The sequence below is a fragment of the Diadema setosum genome, chromosome 1, assembly GCF_964275005.1.
Source record: "Diadema setosum chromosome 1, eeDiaSeto1, whole genome shotgun sequence".
NCBI lineage: Eukaryota > Metazoa > Echinodermata > Echinoidea > Diadematoida > Diadematidae > Diadema > Diadema setosum.
The window spans coordinates 26773824-26791356 of NC_092685.1; the positions used below are offsets into that span (position 1 = coordinate 26773824).

At 40.6% G+C, this 17533-nt stretch overlaps 1 protein-coding gene across 1 annotated transcript in view; it reads left to right on the forward strand.

The window, feature by feature from the left end:
- LOC140228369 (spectrin beta chain-like) overlaps window positions 1-17533 on the forward strand; it is an 81966-nt gene that overhangs the window by 7927 nt on the left and 56506 nt on the right. The window contains exons 6-26 of the mRNA XM_072308623.1: window positions 125-205; window positions 861-976; window positions 1460-1572; window positions 2100-2287; window positions 2759-2984; window positions 3706-3840; window positions 4243-4464; window positions 5042-5250; window positions 5535-5712; window positions 6275-6475; window positions 7123-7332; window positions 8423-8623; window positions 9407-9650; window positions 10207-10388; window positions 10939-11195; window positions 11777-11968; window positions 12421-12580; window positions 13075-13202; window positions 13857-14016; window positions 14827-14904; window positions 16306-16445. Of these exons, the coding sequence (XP_072164724.1) occupies window positions 125-205; window positions 861-976; window positions 1460-1572; window positions 2100-2287; window positions 2759-2984; window positions 3706-3840; window positions 4243-4464; window positions 5042-5250; window positions 5535-5712; window positions 6275-6475; window positions 7123-7332; window positions 8423-8623; window positions 9407-9650; window positions 10207-10388; window positions 10939-11195; window positions 11777-11968; window positions 12421-12580; window positions 13075-13202; window positions 13857-14016; window positions 14827-14904; window positions 16306-16445 (3621 nt within the window). The remainder of the gene's footprint in view (window positions 1-124; window positions 206-860; window positions 977-1459; window positions 1573-2099; window positions 2288-2758; window positions 2985-3705; window positions 3841-4242; window positions 4465-5041; window positions 5251-5534; window positions 5713-6274; window positions 6476-7122; window positions 7333-8422; window positions 8624-9406; window positions 9651-10206; window positions 10389-10938; window positions 11196-11776; window positions 11969-12420; window positions 12581-13074; window positions 13203-13856; window positions 14017-14826; window positions 14905-16305; window positions 16446-17533) is intronic.

Below are 17533 nucleotides of genomic sequence, written 5' to 3' on the forward strand. Positions count from 1 at the left end.
TTGCAGTAGATGACACTCTGTGTTCTGTCGAGGTCCATGTACATAGGTATTGTTCGAATGCACAATCATGTAAAAAATGGCTCATTCCTAAACTTGTGGCATCAACATCAAATTTTCTCGTCAGATACCAAGGAGTGGACGTCCACAATTTCACATCGAGTTGGCGATCAGGTCTGGCTTTCAATGCCTTGATCCACGCTCACAGGTATTGTCAAAACTCTCTGGAAAATGTCCTACTCCTTTGTCGTGTGTGAAGACTTTGTTTTGTTGTTGTTGTTCATAAAATTGATGTCTGATTTTGTACAGTGTTGATTACAAAAATGTTTTTGGTTGTTGTTTTTTTTGTCACAAATAATCTTGAAGAAAATAGAATATTACAGACGGTTCCTTTTGCTCAGTTTCTTATTTTAGATTTTAATGTCCATCATGCACTCTGGTTCTCTGACAATCTCTGGATCTGTAACCATCATTGCATCTGTGTCAATAGTGCAATAGTCCTTCTTTGCCTTTCCAATAAAAATATAAAATCAAATGACTGTACGTGTTGTTGGGACAAAACTGTACATTGACTATTCAGTATTTGCCTTCTGATCTGCTGTGTATTGCAATCAGTAAGCAGTGTCTTCTGATTTAGTGTACTTTCTTTATTTTTTTTAAATTGTCTATGTTGTTCACATATCTCATTTGTCATGACCCCACATGATTTGTGGCTATCATGCTCTGAAATATATCTCAGTAAGCATTATTACTTTTCTCCTATGTGATATTACCAGCCAGTGCAAGAAAATTGACACCATAAACATGTGACAAATGCATTAATTGATGTTGACATGTTTTGCTTGTACTTTCTTGCTTTTCAGGCCTGAGCTGATCAAGTATGAGCTGCTTAAGCATCGCACCAACGAGCAGAACTTGAACAATGCATTCAACATCGCCTTTGACAAGCTTGGCATTGCCAAACTCCTGGATGCTGAAGGTAAGTCACTGTTTTCATTCCCAGTGCACCACTATCTTTTTGTATTTCCATTAAAAGTTTCAATATGTGGTTTAATTTCTATTCTATGACTTTTGGGTACATTGTATTTTAACAAGCCTCTGGCTTTCACTGAATTGACCTGTTACACTTTGTAAACATTTATTCTGTCTATCCAAACAATTTTAGTACTGGGTTCAACCTTCATGAGCTTCACACTTTTTGTTGCTTTAATTACTGTTACTATTTACTGTTACAACTAGATCATCAACCAGATACGGGAGCTATTCAGCAGTCAAATCATTTATTTCTTTGTTTACTTAGCGGTTTCTTGTGTATTTCTGCAAATACTTCAAGCATTTCTCTCTGTGGGATGCAATCTCCATGGAGTTTATGCGTTGTCTTTGATTGATAGTGTCTTGTGTATGTTAAATTGCTTTCAGGGTTGATTGTCATGACAAGTATTGTGTTGTTTTGTATGTGCAGATGTTGATGTTGATCGACCAGATGAGAAATCTGTGATGACCTATGTGTCGGCCTACTACCACTATTTTGCCAAGATGAAGTCAGAGAAGACGGGTGGCAAGAGGATTGCAAAGGTAATCAACTATCAGTCTGTTTCATTGTCTTGTTGTTGTTTTGTAAAGAAATGTTTTAAATGCCCATGTAAGTTCAACTTTGAGTGTGTAGATGTGGCATATTGACTAGTGGTTAATTTTGTTGTCAAAGATCAGATGCATATCTTATAGAAGATTCACTTTGATACTAGATCTCCCATAGCTACAGCCATTTAGCTCTTTATTGCTTGACAGTGGCAGCTGCAGTAAGTTGGGTGCTGTTATAGGAGCTTTATTAATACTAGGTCTAGACATCTTAGTACACAGATGAATATGCAATTGTAGAGAAAAGCAACAACAACTCCATTACGCAACAAAAGTGGATGCCCCATGTGAATTTCATGAGGTGATGATGCACAGCTAGGACTCTAATCCATTCCAAGTTTGTCAGTGTAAGTTCATCCATGTCAAGTTTGTCAGCATGACGGTTGATGCCGTGAATGCTGCACACTAGCGACATTTGGTCACCCATTCTGTCCACCTCAATTATTCTCCCTTCCCCGTTCCAGATCATCAGCCAGATACGAGAGATTGACAACCTGCAGGAGGAGTATGAGCGGCTGGTCACCGACCTCCTGGAGTGGATCCACAGCACCACCAGAAAGCTGAGTGACATGGACCTGCCCAACTCCCTGGCCGGCATCCAGGCGGAGATGGCTCGATTCAAACAGTACAGGATGGTGGAGAAACCACCCAAGTGAGTGTCGATAGCCCCAGCCTACTTGTTAATTTGTAATTCTGTGTTTTGTTTTGTTTTGTTTTTTCAGAGTGGAAAGAGGATATGTGGAAGCCTTTAGACCTTTAAAGGAAGAAAGTTTGGTCCTTTAAAGCAATTGCTTTCTCAAACTGATATCCTTTTCTCTCATCTCCTGTCATGCAAAGTAAATGCTGACATGACAAGTACATTAAATTCAAATGCTCCCTAGTGTGATCCAGTTTGTATGCGCTTAACAGTCACTTTTATTTGCACGTTTCCTTCCTTATCTGTGTATTACAATTCTGTTGTGGCAACAAAGCCTCGTATCTCAAAAACTAAAAATTGTCAATTTGAGTATAGTCTTTGTACCTGATTGAACTACAAATGCACTCTGTGTGATATGGGCAAAAGGATTTCTGTGTGACTCTGCTCATACCGAGCCAAAGTATTTGCCTGTTTGCCCCCATGCAGGTACGTTGAGCGCGGTAACATTGAAGCCACCTTGTTCAGCATACAAACAAAGGCGAGAGTGTGCCGCAGAAAAATGTACACTCCGCCCGAGGGCAAACTGGTCCACGACATTGAGAAGAACTGGGACCTCCTGGAGAAGGCAGAACACAAAAGGGAGACTGCTCTACGCAATGAACTCGCCAGGCAGGAGAAGCTGGAGCGGTTGGCAGAAAAATTTGAGAGGAAGGTATGTTGATACTTGTCAACTTGTGAGATGCGGCTAGTGAGAAAGTGGACAATTTTTTCTCTGGATGAACATCTGTGTCAAAGTTTTGTGAAGGCACTCAATTGTGATGCAGATATTGTTCTCGGTTCATTTTCAGATATAGGACTACATCATCATGCTGCATGTTTGCTGCTGTGGGAAGGCATGCATAAACCTTTCAGTAAAAAATTTCATTCAGGCTCTCTGTATAAATCATTACTGCAAATACCAACTTTTCAACAGCATTTGAACATATGCACCAAATGGCACAATACCTTGTACATATATATGAGCAGCCAGGGTGCAGCTTCATAAGTTTTAGTCATATTTTGGCAAAGTCAGAGAGATTTTGTGCCAAACATAGAACTATAGTTTTAAGCCCAGCATCTTGTGAGGAGAATCTCAGTATTATTAGACAGTGAGCTGCAACATCTTGTCGAAGGATACCAGAAGGTATGCAGCTGCTGTAAAGTTATGCACCACTGGACCAGAAATAAGAACTTAATGCCGACACTTGCTACAATGGGATTAAAGCTTGTTCTGTAAGATTAACATGATTTTATTCAATCTCGTGTTTACATTGAATCTGATTAGGATGCCAAAGCCTCTGTATTACAAAGTTCTGTCGCTAGCTTTAGTCTCTTATGTACTGCTGTATCTTCTGGAACAATTACTGACCATTTGTGTTTTGTGTATACTATAGGCCCTGCTGCGAGAGTCCTGGCTAGTGGACATGACCAGCGTCCTGAAGGACAGTGTGACACCCAGCAGTGATGTCCACGCTGTGGATGCAGCCACCAAGAGGCATGAGGCTATCACAGCTGATGTCATGGCAAGGGTGGGTCCACGAATATTCTTCAAAATCTCTTGAAAAACTCTTTAGTGTTTGCAGTGTGTTTGTGACCATTGTATGTGCAACTTTTTATGACAGTGTTCACGTTGTTAGTATGACCTAAATGTGGACAACTGCAGGAAAAAGTTTCATTTCATTTCTAACAAACTACAAATGAATTGATATGTGAAATCAGTGTTGTGTGTTTTTTGTTGAAGTTTCCTATCCAACTTATCCCATCAGCCAAAGATATAAATTGAGTGATGGCACACCTTAATGGTATCACTATAAATTGTGGATAGATGGAATGAAGGAAGCCACACCATACTCATGTGTTTTCTCCCTCACTCCTTTGCTATCAATCTATTCACTTCCTCTCTGTCTGCCCATGATGTATGATAACTGCAGAAAGAGCGATTTGCTGACCTGGAGTCCATGGCCGGGGAACTGGCATCAGAAGGATACCACAGGGAACCGGAGATCTCGCTGCGTTCACGGAAGGTGAGCCAGAAGTGGACAGAACTCCTGCGTCTCCTGGACAAGAGGCAGGTCGTGCTGAGAGGGGTCAACGAACTCGTGGGCATGTTTCGCGAGTCGGACGGCATCATGGCGGAATTGAAGGAAATACAGGTGGGCGTAATTTCCTAAAGTGCAAGCTCTACCGTACATAGTTGCATCCTCTTCTTACACTCCAAAGTATAATTGTTTGATTTCCACAGTACCCTTTCCTGTCTACATTGTATGTCTATTGTGTTGTGCCTGTTTTCCTGCAAATTTATGCACGCATTTTTTTTTGTGGTATTATTCTTCTTTTCTTCTTTTCAACTATTAGTTGTTGTTTTTTTACCCCTTCACTGTGTTTACATTCATACATTGTTGATTTCTTAGATTTTGATACTTTCTAAGTACCATTTGTCAAGGATACAGCGGTGTCTATAGCTGTATCTTTATTTGATACATCCTTGCTGTCCTCCATATATACTTCAGTCATTTTTACATATAATAGTTTTACAATGATCTCCAGAATCTTCTTTTTTGTGCTGTAAATCATATCATGCCAAAATAAAATCACCACTAGCTGTGTAAAAGAAAAAAAAAATGGACACACATCAGTTACTCGATACGTAAAGCATGAAAGCATTTATCCACAGATATCCTGTGTACTCGCAACATCTTGAAGATCCCAACATCTCTCCTCTCAACACAGGTCAGCCTGCAGTCGGATGAGAGGGGGAAGCACCTGCAGGCAGTGGAGGCCCTGCTCCAGAAACAGAGCCTGGTGGAGACCCAGATCTTAACCCAAGGGGAGCGCATCAACCAGGTCAACCAGATTGCCGACCGCTGCCTCCGCCAGGAGCACGCTGAGAGTGCCTCCATCAAGAAGAGAACGGTGGAGCTCAACATCACTTTCAACGCGTGAGCCAAATCTCCTACCTTTTTTCTCTCTCTCACTACTGCTTTTGAGTCATCTTTAATGATAACGATGATAATGATATGGTGTAATATACACAGGTGAGCGCAAGACCCTTGGGTCTCTTGTTTTCATGACTCCACTGTATTTATCAAGCCCTGGTTTGTTTTACACGTTAGATGAGAGTGAATTTTTTTGACCCTGTGGTGTGTATATGAAGCCATTTTCTTCTGCAAATACAACAAAAATATGGTTCATGTTCGGCAAACCCATCACACCTTACTTGCAGAATAAAGGAGGCAAGCAACCTGAGGAAGACGTGCCTTGAGGACTCCCTCAAGTTCTTCCAGTTCATGCGAGACAGTGAGGAGGAGGAGTCCTGGCTGCTGGAGAAGCAGCGCATCGCCAAGTCGGCCGTCACCGGGCGAGACCTGCGCAGCGTCATCAGCATGAAGCAGAAGCATGCTGTAAGTGGGGGATTCTATGGCTGCGCTTGTTGCACTGGTATACCCAAGTTGTCTTTGTGGAGTGCCAGTTGTGACATTTATTTCTATGGCATTATCCAACCCGATAATAAAAACTTTTTACACCCACAGGGGGAGTGATCAAGTATTTTTCCTAGTTATTCCACTAGCATGAATGAAAACTGTTCATGGGGCAGAAAACATGCAGTCATTAATAATTGGTAAATAGGTAATATTTCATGCAGCAAGGTAAACAGTAAGGGTTATTCATGCCTTCTTTATTGGAATGCATACTTTTGTTTATCCAGTCATTTGTTGTATGAAATAAGTGATTATAATTAGGTTCCTTTCATCTTTCATTTGTCATTTCGGTTTCTTGGTATGTAGACGACTTATATGTCAGTCTTCAGTGCTTCTGAAGAAATATTATCAGGTATTCTGTGCTGTGAGTACAAAATTTTGATCCGGCATGAGTAAATATGTTTGTTTGAACATAAATGAGTTTTAAGAATGTAATGTCATCAACAAACAAAAAGGAAACAGAGTATGTTCCTAATCTATCTAGGTTCTGGAGGCAGAGGTGAATGCCCGCCAGCAGACCGTCCAGGGGGTGGTGGACACCGGTCAGGAGCTGATTGACACCGGTCACCCGTCCAAGAGGAAGATCCAGACCAGGATGGGGAGCCTGAGAGAGAAACTGGAGCAGCTGAAGGAGTATGTGGACATCAGAAGATGGCGGCTCCAGGTGGCTGCAGAGTCTCACCAGGTACAGCATAAACAAACAAACACACAAACAACAAGCAGACACACAGACAGACAGACGGACAAACATATAAACAGACCTCCTCTTGATCGCCCCAATACCCTGAAATATTTATTGTTCTACATCAAAGGTATATTCATCGAAACAAATAATACATCTTAATATTTCAAATGAAGCACTTTGAAAAACAGGCAAAGAATATAAAATATGACTCACACCATTATAATATACGTATCAATGTTTAAGGTTTAACCCATTGAGAACGGACTGATTTTGCTATAACACGCAAATGGCATATTAACTGGTCTTGTCAGTGTGGTTTCCAATGCAGGGCCACTTATTAATCTGGTGTAGACCATATATCAAAAAGTTGCCTAAGAGTGTGAAAACTTGCAACTGATGCTAACCAGGAAACAGTTTGTAATTTCTTTCCTCTTGCTTTGTTTGCCCTTTAAAAGTTCTAACCATAGTATATTTTAAACTGGACTGTAGTTGTGAAGCACTTCACCTCTAAATGTAACTTGAAAATATTGAAGAGGAAACGGTGGCATACGTACACCTTGACAGCATTCAGTGAGATGGTCATATGGGTTTTGTGCATGAGTGGGCCACCAATATTGTCAGAACCACCTCATTTATCACTCCATCAGTACTACATCGATGCCAATGAGGCAGAGTCTTGGATGCGGGAGAAGATGCCCCTGGTGTGCAGTGATGACTATGGCAGGGATGCAGACTCTGCCAAGAGCCTCCTCCAGAAGCACACCGTCCTCCACGAGGAGATCAACGCCTACGAGAGCGAGGTCATCCAGCTCCGTGACAACGGCATGAAGATGATGACTACCATCAAGTCCAACCAGGTATGAATGAGAGGAGAGCCAAATGGAATGCATTTATACAGAGGTTTTGATGATGTGCCTTTATCGGTATGATTATACTATTGGTAGAAAGATTGCAATCACAACTGGAAATGCGAATGATACTGTGGTCTTATTTGGTACCGGCAGTGTGGCCTCTATATCATCAACACTGTTTTCCCAGAGTAGAGGCCTTTTATCATAATCAGCGTGCTTTCAATCGCAGGATCATAGGTAAAGCATAAAATTGATCTTCGCATGCCTGAAACTCAGCATCTCTCCATCCTGTTGTTTTTCAGGACAGTTGTTGGTAAAAATAGCATTAGAGCAGCCATAGCTGCTGTATGTTTAGGTTCAGTGCCTGTATGTGTGACAGCTTTCAACACACAGTACAGCAGTGTATGCAAGCATCCTTGTCCTCCAGAAATTGAAATAACCAACAAGCTGGGATGGAGCAAGATGGGCATGGCAGAATAACTCTTCCTTCTGTATGCCCTACTGTCCCAAATTGAAATCGAAAGCCCCATCATTACATCAGGGTTAAGAGGGACAAAAAGGGTGAAACACTACATCAAAGAATGTATTAAATGAGCAAGATAAACTTCAAAGATATCTTATTTTAGATTCTAGAGCCTTGCCCATTATACCACCTGGTTCCCATTACAAACTATCAAAGTGGAAATTTTAGTGCATTTTGCTTGACATGAAACTAGCACAAAGCGTGACACTTTTTTGCTTCTTTTAAGTATGGTTTCTTTGGTATTTGTATTTTTCTTCATGTTCGCTAGTCCAGTACCATGTAAAACAAACCAGTCACCTTTTACCATAATGTTTGCTACAAAAGCCCAGAACTGCAACGGCAGCAGTGAACTGTGTGAAGTGCTCTCTCAGTTGTAGTGACTGTCCGCAAAATCAAGAGTAACGAAATTCATTTTACCCAGCCAAGGGCAAACAATTATTCACCCGAATATTGCCGCTTTTACAGAATGGTCAAGGAAATTTATGGTCACAATATGTTTGTCTTTATTCAGAGTTCTTGTTATTGTGTATCAAGTTCCCATGCATCTATCTTCTGCCGTGTCCATGCCACCAGGCAAAAATGCAGGATCGGTCATCACCTTCCACAGACGAGGAGGAATTCACAGAGGAGGTGGTGGATGTGCCCTATGAAGTGGAGGAGGAGGAGATTGTGGAACGTGTGGTCGTCAAGGAGATGATCGAGGAGAGGAAGTATCCTCAGGTCAGAGCCATGTACAACTACAAAGGTCAAGACATGAAGGTGGCCAAGGGAGAGGTAAGCTATAGGTTAAGAAACCAAGTGAAGAGTTTAATAGCAAAAGGGGTTATTAAGCACCATTCTTAAACATTTGAATGTAAGTCCATCATCAGAGCAAAATAGCACCTTTCCAATGGTGCCTCTCTTGTTGCACAACAAGGAATGTTCTTGAAGCTATGATTAAGAATATCCCATATTTTTGTATTATTTTCTTTAATTTGTAACAGGTTTGATTGCAAATATCTCAAATTAACAAGAATGGAGTTGACTCATTTTGCAATTAAATTCTTCAAATGGAGTCTAGCGTTTCATGAGGTAATGGGGATCTTTGTAACTCTTTAGGTATTTTGTATTTTTTCTATGCAAAACATACACAGATGAATGTCCTGAGACCCATTGTCAGTGAATAAGGATTGCGTAATTCTCTTGTATTGCAGTAATTCTTGTTAAGGAGATTCACAGCATCACAGCTGGATGAGATTGCCCATTTCGTATTTGAGTCAGGGTTTGGGAGAATTGTCTGAATCCTGATAAAACAGCTTTTTTTTTTCTTTTTTTCTTTTTTTCAAGTGAGGACTAAGTACATGAAGTCGTAAATAGCCTAGTACACAGTCTCTTCCCGTTTCTAGTTGTTAGAATAATGTGAATAGTAACCTTTTGCGGAAAGCATTATATGCATGATTGCCATGGGAATATATTCTTTCTCACCTGCAGGTTTCTAAATTGTTTGAGACATTTGTATATTGCATGCATTATTATTATTTTTTTTAAATCATTATTATTATTATTTCTTTTTGGTAGCTGATGATTCTGATAGAGAAGACCAACAGTGACTGGTGGAGTGTGCGGCGTGCCAACGCCCAGGAGGGTTTTGTCCCCGCAAACTACGTCAAGGAGGTGGACCCGAAGATTGTCAAGAAGAAGGTCAGGAGGAAGGTCAAGGTTCCTGAGAAGGTCATGGTCAAGAAGACAAAGGTCAGGCAGGAGGTGGTCAAGAAGAGGAAGGACAAAAGTCGGAAGGGAGTACTGTCCAGATCAGGAAGCGGTGAGATTTGAAAATTTGATGTACTTGTAAAAAAATAGTTTTTTTTTAGTTTTTTTTTTTTATTAGAAGGAAAACCGTTCTATTTCTTTTTCTTTCTGGATGCAACTCTCTGCACATGGTTGACATTTCTGGCTTTGTGCAGTCATGTGATTTTATTGTATACTTTTTATGACTGCCACAATGGGAGTTGATACTTGCCTATCATCTATATGATTTTTTTTTTTTTTTTTTTTGGGTAATCTACTGTTTTACCTATATGCTATTTTCACCAGTTCCAAATCATCAGAAGGGACACATATGTAAAGAGGAATTATTTTGCAGATCAGTTACCAAGGACATCTCACAGAAACCTGTGCCATCTTAAATCTTAGTCCAGCCATACTTTATCACTTTGTATCACACAAATTAAAGTGAGAAATAGAGAGTCATTTCTTGTATTGGAATATGTAAAAAGATGTCAGCATATCTGTGAAAAGACGAGTTTGTCATTATAATTATCTTTTATGGTTGGTCTGTTTTCTACATAAGATATATTTCGTATTTCCTTTTTTTTCAGTGAGGAGACAGAGTCATCATTTTGATGAGGACAACATAGAGATGCGGCTAGCCAGCATCAACAGCACCTACAAGAGGTTGCGGAAGCTGAGTGAAGCTCGCTGTAGGTACCTGGAGGATGCCATTAAGCTCTTTACCTTCTACCATGACTGTGATGAATTCCAGGATTGGATGAGGGAAAAGGTAACTCTTTCCCTCCCCTGTATTTTCTTGTGCGTGATTCAAACGGCCAGTGGATGCACATTGTTTTTCAGTTACTCGTCTGAATTCTGCACATTTTCATGCAAAAGCGTAATATCAGCTGATGCAACGATCGTGAAGATAAATCACTTAAAATAAAACTAGATGCACAAAGCAAAACACAAACAACAAAAATGTAACTTCCAGCATACTGTGAAAAATCTCTTCATCTGAGTTCAAGGTGTTTTACACTACAGGTTTTGCTTTGCTTCTTTTGGAAGAGAGATGCTTTGCCTCTTTCATAGGATAGTTGTGTGTATGTTATATGTGTATGTGTGTGTGTGTGTGTGTGTGTGTGTGTGTGTGCTGGAGTACTTGAGTGCATGCGTGATTGTGTTTGTAGATGACTTGACTTTGTTGGAATAATTCTAACTCCTTATAACATCCAAATAATTTATTGTGTGAGAAAATTGCCAAATATGGCCACCACTGTTATTGCATCATTTGAAAAACTCAGTGAAGAAAAAGTTTCATTTTTATATTTGATTGACAGGAAAAAGTCCTCAAGAAGAAAGAGAGCTTCTCTGAGAATGTGGAGGCCACGAGGAGGAAGTTTGAAAACCTACTTACCGACCTGGTGGCCAACCAGGGCCGTGTGGAGCGCATCAACAAGCTCGCAGACAGGTTTGTGGAGACGGGCCACAGCAAGCAGGCGGACGTGAGGAGCAGACAAAAAGAGATCAATGACCAGTGGAAGAGGCTTCTGGAGCTGAAGGCAGAGAAGGAGAAAATGCTTGAAGGCGCATCTAGGTAGGATGGAGGATAGCGATGATGATGATTGTGATGATAGTGATGATGGAATGACCTATACAATTGATGTTGAAGACAGTGATGATGATGATGATGGAGCGCTGGATAGAGTTGATGGTGAAGACAGTGATTGTAAGGATTATGGTGATGGTGATGATGATTTGATATAAAAGTTAAGGTGTGTCAGTAAACTTGATGAAGACAGTGATTTTGAAGATTGTGATGACAATGACAATAATGATGATGATGATGATGATGATGATGATGATGATGATGATGATGATGATGATGATGATGATGATGATGGTGGTGGTGATGGTGATGATAAGAATGATGGAGTGACCGATAAGTAATGAGTAGAAAAGTCATAATGATACTGCCGAGGATGCTTCCAATACAATGGTAAGCAATTTAGTAGAATGGTTCTCTTGTACACAGTGATGATGTGGATGTTGATGATGATGACAATGATGGTAACAATGTTCGATGAGCGAGTTGATAAGAGAGCTTTGAAAAACCATACGTGCATCCTGCTACCGAATCAAGCTATCCTGATGTGCATGTGTTTCCAATCCACACAGTATTGAGCTGTACAACCACTCATGGGGTGAGACCAAGGAGTGGATCATGGATAAGTTCAAGGCCCTGACAGCCGATGACCCGGGCAAGCAAGCCCTGCCCGCTGAAGCACTGCAGAGGAAGTATGAAAACCTGGAGAGGGAACTCACACCTGTCATGGACAAGCTCAGGAAACTAGGTCTCCTCGCCAAGGCGTAAGTAAAAAAAAAAAAACCAAACAAACAAACAAAAACCAACCAAACAAACAAAATGACGACGACGACGACAGCAACAACAACAACAACAACAATAACAACAACAACAACAAAGACAACAAACCCAATACTAAAAACAGGTCAAAAACCAGAGTAAAACAAGATTTCTCCTAATAATCATTTTAGTTTGGTGTTTAGGACAGCTGTGCAGTTTTTCCAAGTTCCAAGTATGACAGTTCTTCTGTATACAAATGTATTAGTGGAAAAGTGTTATGACTGTTGAACTTCACATATTTTCCCAAAAGAATGTGTCTCTGATTGTAGATGAGAACAATGCATCATGACCTAATATTGAATATATGTTGAGAAATCTATGATCGCAGCGTGCAAAATGACATTGCACTGTAGTCAGTTGAATCATGTCATGTGTGTCTTTTGTTTTGCTGGCACAGAGTAAAGACGTCCTACCCTGATGAGGGGGACCACATCAGCGGTAGACAGGATGAGATCCAGAAGCTGTGGGACAGCCTAGAGGACAAGGCCTCTGAGAGGAGGGACCAACTTGCTCAGTCCAGGGACATCACCACGTTCCACAATGACTCCAAGGAGCTGGTAGGCACACTGGGAGCAGACAAGCCTTAGCTCTGTTGCATAAAAAATGCAATCAAGCATAAGTCAGAAAATCAAATATAAATCAGGTCTCAGCCAATATAAATTTAGTTTTCACGCACCTTTGTTTGACTTTCCGATTTTGGGTTTGATGTCAGCTATTGCCCAACAGGGCTCTGAGAATATAAAGGGTTCCACATGGTTAGGTCTAGTCCTTCAAGCCACTGATGAGACTCTTTATCTAAGTGTTCTCATAGTGTTTGGGAAGCATGAATTTCATTACTTTTGTGTCATGGTAGTTACAAAATTCTAATTCTGCTTTGATGAGAATGATGACGACGACGACAATGATGATGATGATGATGATGATGATGATGATGATGATGATGATGATGATGATGATGATAGTATTGATAATAACACATTAATGATGTGTGGCATATACCCACTATAACTCGTGATCATGCTTCTCTTATCTCAATATGCTGTGTCTGCAGTTGGCATGGTGCAATGAGATGAATGGCAAGCTCCTGGACACAGAGCAAGCAAAGGATGTGGCAGGATCTGAAGACTTGCAGAAAAGGCATCAGGACCTCTTACAGGACATCCATGCACACAATGAGAAGTAAGGACTGATTTATTCCTTTTTTAGCTAAGCTGAGCCAAAGGCTCAAGTCAGTTGTTATGATATTTTGTCACCACTTGTGCGTTGTCCATTGTGCTTGTTGTGTAAACTTTGTTCAATTTCAGCCTCTTCTTGAAAATGCCATGATGGATTTTCACTAAACTTGGCAGGTAGAATTCATCGAGTGATAGGATGTCAATCTGTTCATTTTGGCTGGCACCATGCCCACCTTAATCTTGATCAAATTTCTTGCAACAATGTAGATACCAGATTCAGGTAGCTCTTGCAGAGACTCCAACCCAAAGCACCTTCTGATCTGGAGATTCTCCCGCCTGAAACCCCTAGCAAACGGGAGACTCCCAAGTTGATGTGTGCGAAGCGCAAAGTTCCTGGGGTTCTAGATGCTCTCTGGTGCTATCTAAGGCTTATTTTTTCAACATACAATAGCGATAAGTAAGAAATCCTTTCCAACGGGAGACACAGAGCCAGGGCGGGAGAAATCAAATCTCAAACGGGAGAACGGGAGATTTTGCAAAAATGGATTTTCGGCGGGAGATCTCCCGTCAAAAACGGGAGAGTTGGAGTCTCTGCTCTTGGAAGTGTATAGACTGAAAGAGATAGAACTCTGATCAAATTTCTCTTTGGCAATCCCAGATTCACAACTCTGATAGCACTCGGTGAGAAGCTGCTGAAGACGCTGCCGGAGTCTGTGACCATCGCACACAAGGTGGAGAAGTTGGCTTCCATGAAGGAGAGTCTGGTCAGCCGATGGGACAAGAGGAGCAAGCAGCTGGAGGATGCCCTAGATCTAGCCGTGAGTAAACTTTTATACAAATGATCAGACACTGGTTATTAAGAGGGCGTTTGTGGAGATGCTGGGCACTTGAGGGTTTTTATAGTGATGCGTGCAACATGCATGACATTGTAAATATACCTGAGAATGTGCTGCATCTCCACTGACACCACAAACTTAAAACAACTGTGCATTATTTGTTTTATAAAATGGGTCTATGAACTATGATATAAGCTGGTAAAGCTTTGTAGTGCAATACTATAGGGGCTTCTCTTTGTTCGGTCATGCAGACGACCATGTAAATCAAAGCATTATGGTCTGAGTTCGTTCTGTGTGGTGTGCACAGCTGCACACATCTGCACAATTCAATCGGCAGTATGCTGCAGGATAATGTGCAGTGTCGTCATTTTTTTTTTTTTTACTGTGGATTATTTCCATTCTTGAGCATTTTTTGCATTCCTGTGCACTAGTGAAAAAAAAAAAATTAAGAGAGCACACATTACTCATTTCAGCACTGTTCTGACTGGCTCAGTTCGTAAAAACCCAATTTATAAAATCCTTTTTCAGTCAGAGGAAGGAGTAGATATCACACTAACCTACATCGCGTTTAGATGGATGGATTGCTTCATTCATGGGGATCAAAGCGCAGGTTAGGATGATACAACAGAAATGATGTGAACTGGGCCCTGAAGTACACACATTTTCACACACTGCATCCCACACATGCAAAGTATACATACTGAGAAGGGTACAGTGTAGCTACTGGCAGTTCAGTGATTTCCGAGTGTGTAATTATCGTACTGATTCTCAACTTGATTTAAATGGACACAGATGTTCAACAGGGAGGCAGATCAGATTGATGCAACTACAAGTGGTCATGAGGACTTTCTGGATTTTGAAGCCCTTGGGGTAAGTTGGACAGCTTGAAGTTGTCACATTTTATGCCTCAGTGCGAGTGCTCTCGCAGAAAGTACAGTTAGTTGTATGTTGGTTGTCTGTTGTGATTATTCTATGGAAATCTCAAAATTGCCATCTCTGTCATTTGACTGTATTTTTTTTTTTTTTTTTGTAAAGACCTTCATTTATTTGTGACAGAAAGTCCCATAAAATATGACTTGTCTTGACCACATTAAAAAAAAAAAATTATGATGTGTGTCATGGTAGCCATTGGAGAACATATAGTGTCCTTGATATAAAAAAAAAAACATTATTTCTTAGTCACAACGAAAACGAGGGAGATACATCTCTCATTGTTAAAAATACAAAATGAGAAAACAGTTCCATTTCATCAAAAACAAAGAAACAAAAGAGCGAGAGGAGTCACAGAATCAGTGTGAGTGATGACAATTTGTTTGTTGCCCGGTGTTGTAAAGCATTTCCCAGGACATGAAGGATACTTAACAGTGTTACTAGTTGCTAGATGTTGGACATATCGCACAGTGATCAGAGCATAGGACACGTCAAAGTTATTTTCAACAATGTTGGGAAAGAGATAACCTCTGTGTGGTCCATGGCATGCATAGAATGTGTGCAGTTGCAGTCAGTCACTTTTTGAATTGAACAGTCTCATTTTGTCATCACTGCAAGTGTTGTAGTGAGAATGAATTTGACAGACCCATACTCGGTGCAGTTTTATGTACATGTATAGCGGTGGGCTACAATGTTTTGACATGTCAACATTAGTTACCTTTTGTAGCAGTATGTGTGCATATTGAAGAGGTAATAGTTTGTGGCATATAGAAATATAATTATACCATATGTTTGAAAAAAAAAAAAAAAAAAAAAACCAAAACATTACAACGGGACCCTCTGCAATGGTAACTTTAAAAATAGTGAATTCATCCACATACAATTTCAGGGTATGAAACTTTAACTTATTACCCACATTTTACAGAAAACCCCATCCAATTTGCTTCAGCGGTCAAAGAGAAGTGATCTTTGTAGAGCATGTCAGGAATCCCTTCCCTCCAAGTTCTGTCCATTGTGTTCACACATTAATATGCAGTTCCAAGAGCATCCAAGTGCTAAACTTGGAAGAAACAGACCCATGACGTGCTTTACAACAATTCACATTTCTCTGTGACCACTTAGCCAAATTGAATGGGGTTTTCTGCAAAATATAGGTAAGATATACATTCAGACAGTTTGATCATATTGAAAGTTATCAATCGGAAATCCAATGGTAATTTATTTATTCATTTTTTTTTTATTTATTATTATTATTATTATTTTTTGTTGTTGTTGGGGGGGGGGGACATACTGTATTGCTGTTTGGATTGCCATTGTCCATCCTGCAATCTCTTCCTGTAGAGTACTGTGGAGAGTGTCCTCTCCCTGCTAAAAAGGCACAAAGACTTCACCAAGAAGCTGCATCTACAAGAGGAGAAAATTCAGGGACTGAGAGACATGGCTTCAGCTCTCCTGGCCAAGCAGCACCATGCCAAGAATTTGTGAGCACTTCCCCAAAATAATATCAGATAATGACGCTTGATAGTATACCTTTTGTTGTCCAAGCATTGAGTGCAGTGACCAATGACCACTGGCCACTCTCTGTGCAACACCTACAAAGATTCTTGCTATCCATTTGATGAATTTTTGTCATGTGACTTTCGTGTAAAATAACCATTGCACACTGTAACTGTTGAGTGTGCAACATGCCAAAGTGTGGAATAGGGACCACAATATAATCAGAGACTCCAACTCTCCCGCTTTCGACGGGAGATCTCCCGCCAAAAGCCAATTTTTGTAAAATCTCCCGTTCTCCTGCTTGAGATTTAATATCTCCCGCCCTGGCTCTGTGTCTCCCGTTGGAAAGGATTTCTTACTTATTGCCATCATTTATGTTGAAAAATTTCAGGTGGGAGAATCTCCAGATCAGAAGGTTCTTGGGGTTGGAGTCTCTGTATAATATGAATTTTATTTTTATTTATCCAGCAGTTAGCTCTCTGTGTACTTAAACACTGTTCATTAAGATTGTATTTTTGTAATGTTTCTGTTTTTTGCTTAAGCTTTCCTCCAGTATTTCTATCATGGCGTGGCTTTCTAATATTGATTTATACAATACAGTCAAACCTGTCTATAGCGGCCACCCAAGGGATACAGGAAAAGTGGCCGTTATAGACAGGTGGCCGCTATAGGCAGGTAACATGTATCGTCGTTGTATACATCTATATATACTTACATGTACATGTATGTGTGTACGTATGCACATGTGTGTATCATGCATAGAACAATGCCGGTGTTCATGAAATTGTTGCACAGTACATGTAGCATGTGCACAGTCATGAAAAAAGCTTAACACTAGTGCATCATTGTGACTGAATAAGTGATGAATGCAACGGTGGCGATCACTGAACGTTGCCCAGGAATGACTGGCACGGCTAACAAGCAGAAAAACACGCTGAATTATCGGCTCGGCTACGGCTCCACCGGGTTTATGGCCGCTATAGACAGGTTAAAATCTACCACGGGAAACAAAATTTGTGGCCGCTGGCCGCGTTAGACAGGTGGCCGCTATACTCGGGGTCTTTAACATTGC